The sequence below is a fragment of the Myotis davidii genome, unplaced genomic scaffold (genome assembly GCF_000327345.1).
Source record: "Myotis davidii unplaced genomic scaffold, ASM32734v1 scaffold408, whole genome shotgun sequence".
In the NCBI taxonomy this organism is placed as follows: domain Eukaryota; kingdom Metazoa; phylum Chordata; class Mammalia; order Chiroptera; family Vespertilionidae; genus Myotis; species Myotis davidii.
Window position 1 is genome coordinate 741,860 of NW_006299389.1, and position 828 is coordinate 742,687.

Genomic DNA, 828 nt, shown 5'->3' on the forward strand with positions numbered 1-828 from the left:
ATCCGGGCTTGGGAAAGGGTGCCGCGGGCGTCTGGAGAGGGCGGCGCCGGGCCCCAGCGAACATGGGTGTGCTCAGGGCCGGGCTCTGCCCAGGCCTCACCCAGGACATGGTCCAGCTCCTGAGGAGCCACGGGATCAAGACAGTGGTGGACCTGGCTTCCGCGGACCTGGCTTCTGCAGACCTGGAAGAAGTCGCGCAGAAGTGTGGCTTGTCTTACAAGGCCTTGGTTGCCCTGAGGCGGGTGCTGCTGGCTCAGTTCTCAGCCTTCCCCTGCAATGGCGCCGATCTCTAGGAGGAACTGAAGTCCGCCACTGCCATCCTGTCCACTGGCATTGGAAGCCTAGACAAACTGCTCGATGCTGGTCTCTATACTGGAGAAGTGACTGAAATCGTAGGAGTCCCCAGGTAGCGGCAAAATCCAGGTATGTCTTTGTGTGGCTGCAAATGTGGCCCATGGCCTGCAGCAGAACGTCCTATATGTTGATTCCAATGGAGGGCTGACAGACTCCCACATCCTCCAGCTACTTCAGGCCAGAACCCCAGATGAGGAAGAGCAGGCAGGAGCCCTCCAGAGGATCCAGGTGGTGCGTGCCTTTGACATCTTCCAGATGCTGGATGTGCTGCAGGGTCTCCGAGGTGCTGTGGCCCAGCAGGTGAGCCATTCTTCAGGAACTGTGAAGGTGGTCATTGTGGATTCCGTCACCGCCGTGGTCTCCCCACTTCTGGGAGGTCAGCAGAGGGAAGGCTTGGCCTTGATGATGCAGCTGGCCTTGGAGCTGAAGGCCCTGGCCCGGGACCTTGGTGTGGCTGTGGTGGTGACACAGCAC

The 828-nt window shown here is 60.1% G+C and overlaps 2 protein-coding genes across 4 annotated transcripts in view; both read left to right on the top strand.

Moving 5' to 3' along the window:
• The window catches only part of KDM4C (lysine (K)-specific demethylase 4C), a 354,050-nt gene that overhangs the window by 298,702 nt on the left and 54,520 nt on the right, over window positions 1-828 (top strand). The gene's annotated exons all lie outside the window — the stretch shown is intronic.
• Window positions 8-828, top strand: part of LOC102771017 (DNA repair protein RAD51 homolog 4-like) — a 4,243-nt gene continuing 3,422 nt past the window's right edge. The window contains 2 exon segments of the mRNA XM_015571204.1: window positions 8-398; window positions 400-816. Coding sequence (XP_015426690.1) covers window positions 63-398; window positions 400-816 — 753 coding nt within the window. The 5' untranslated portion in view covers window positions 8-62.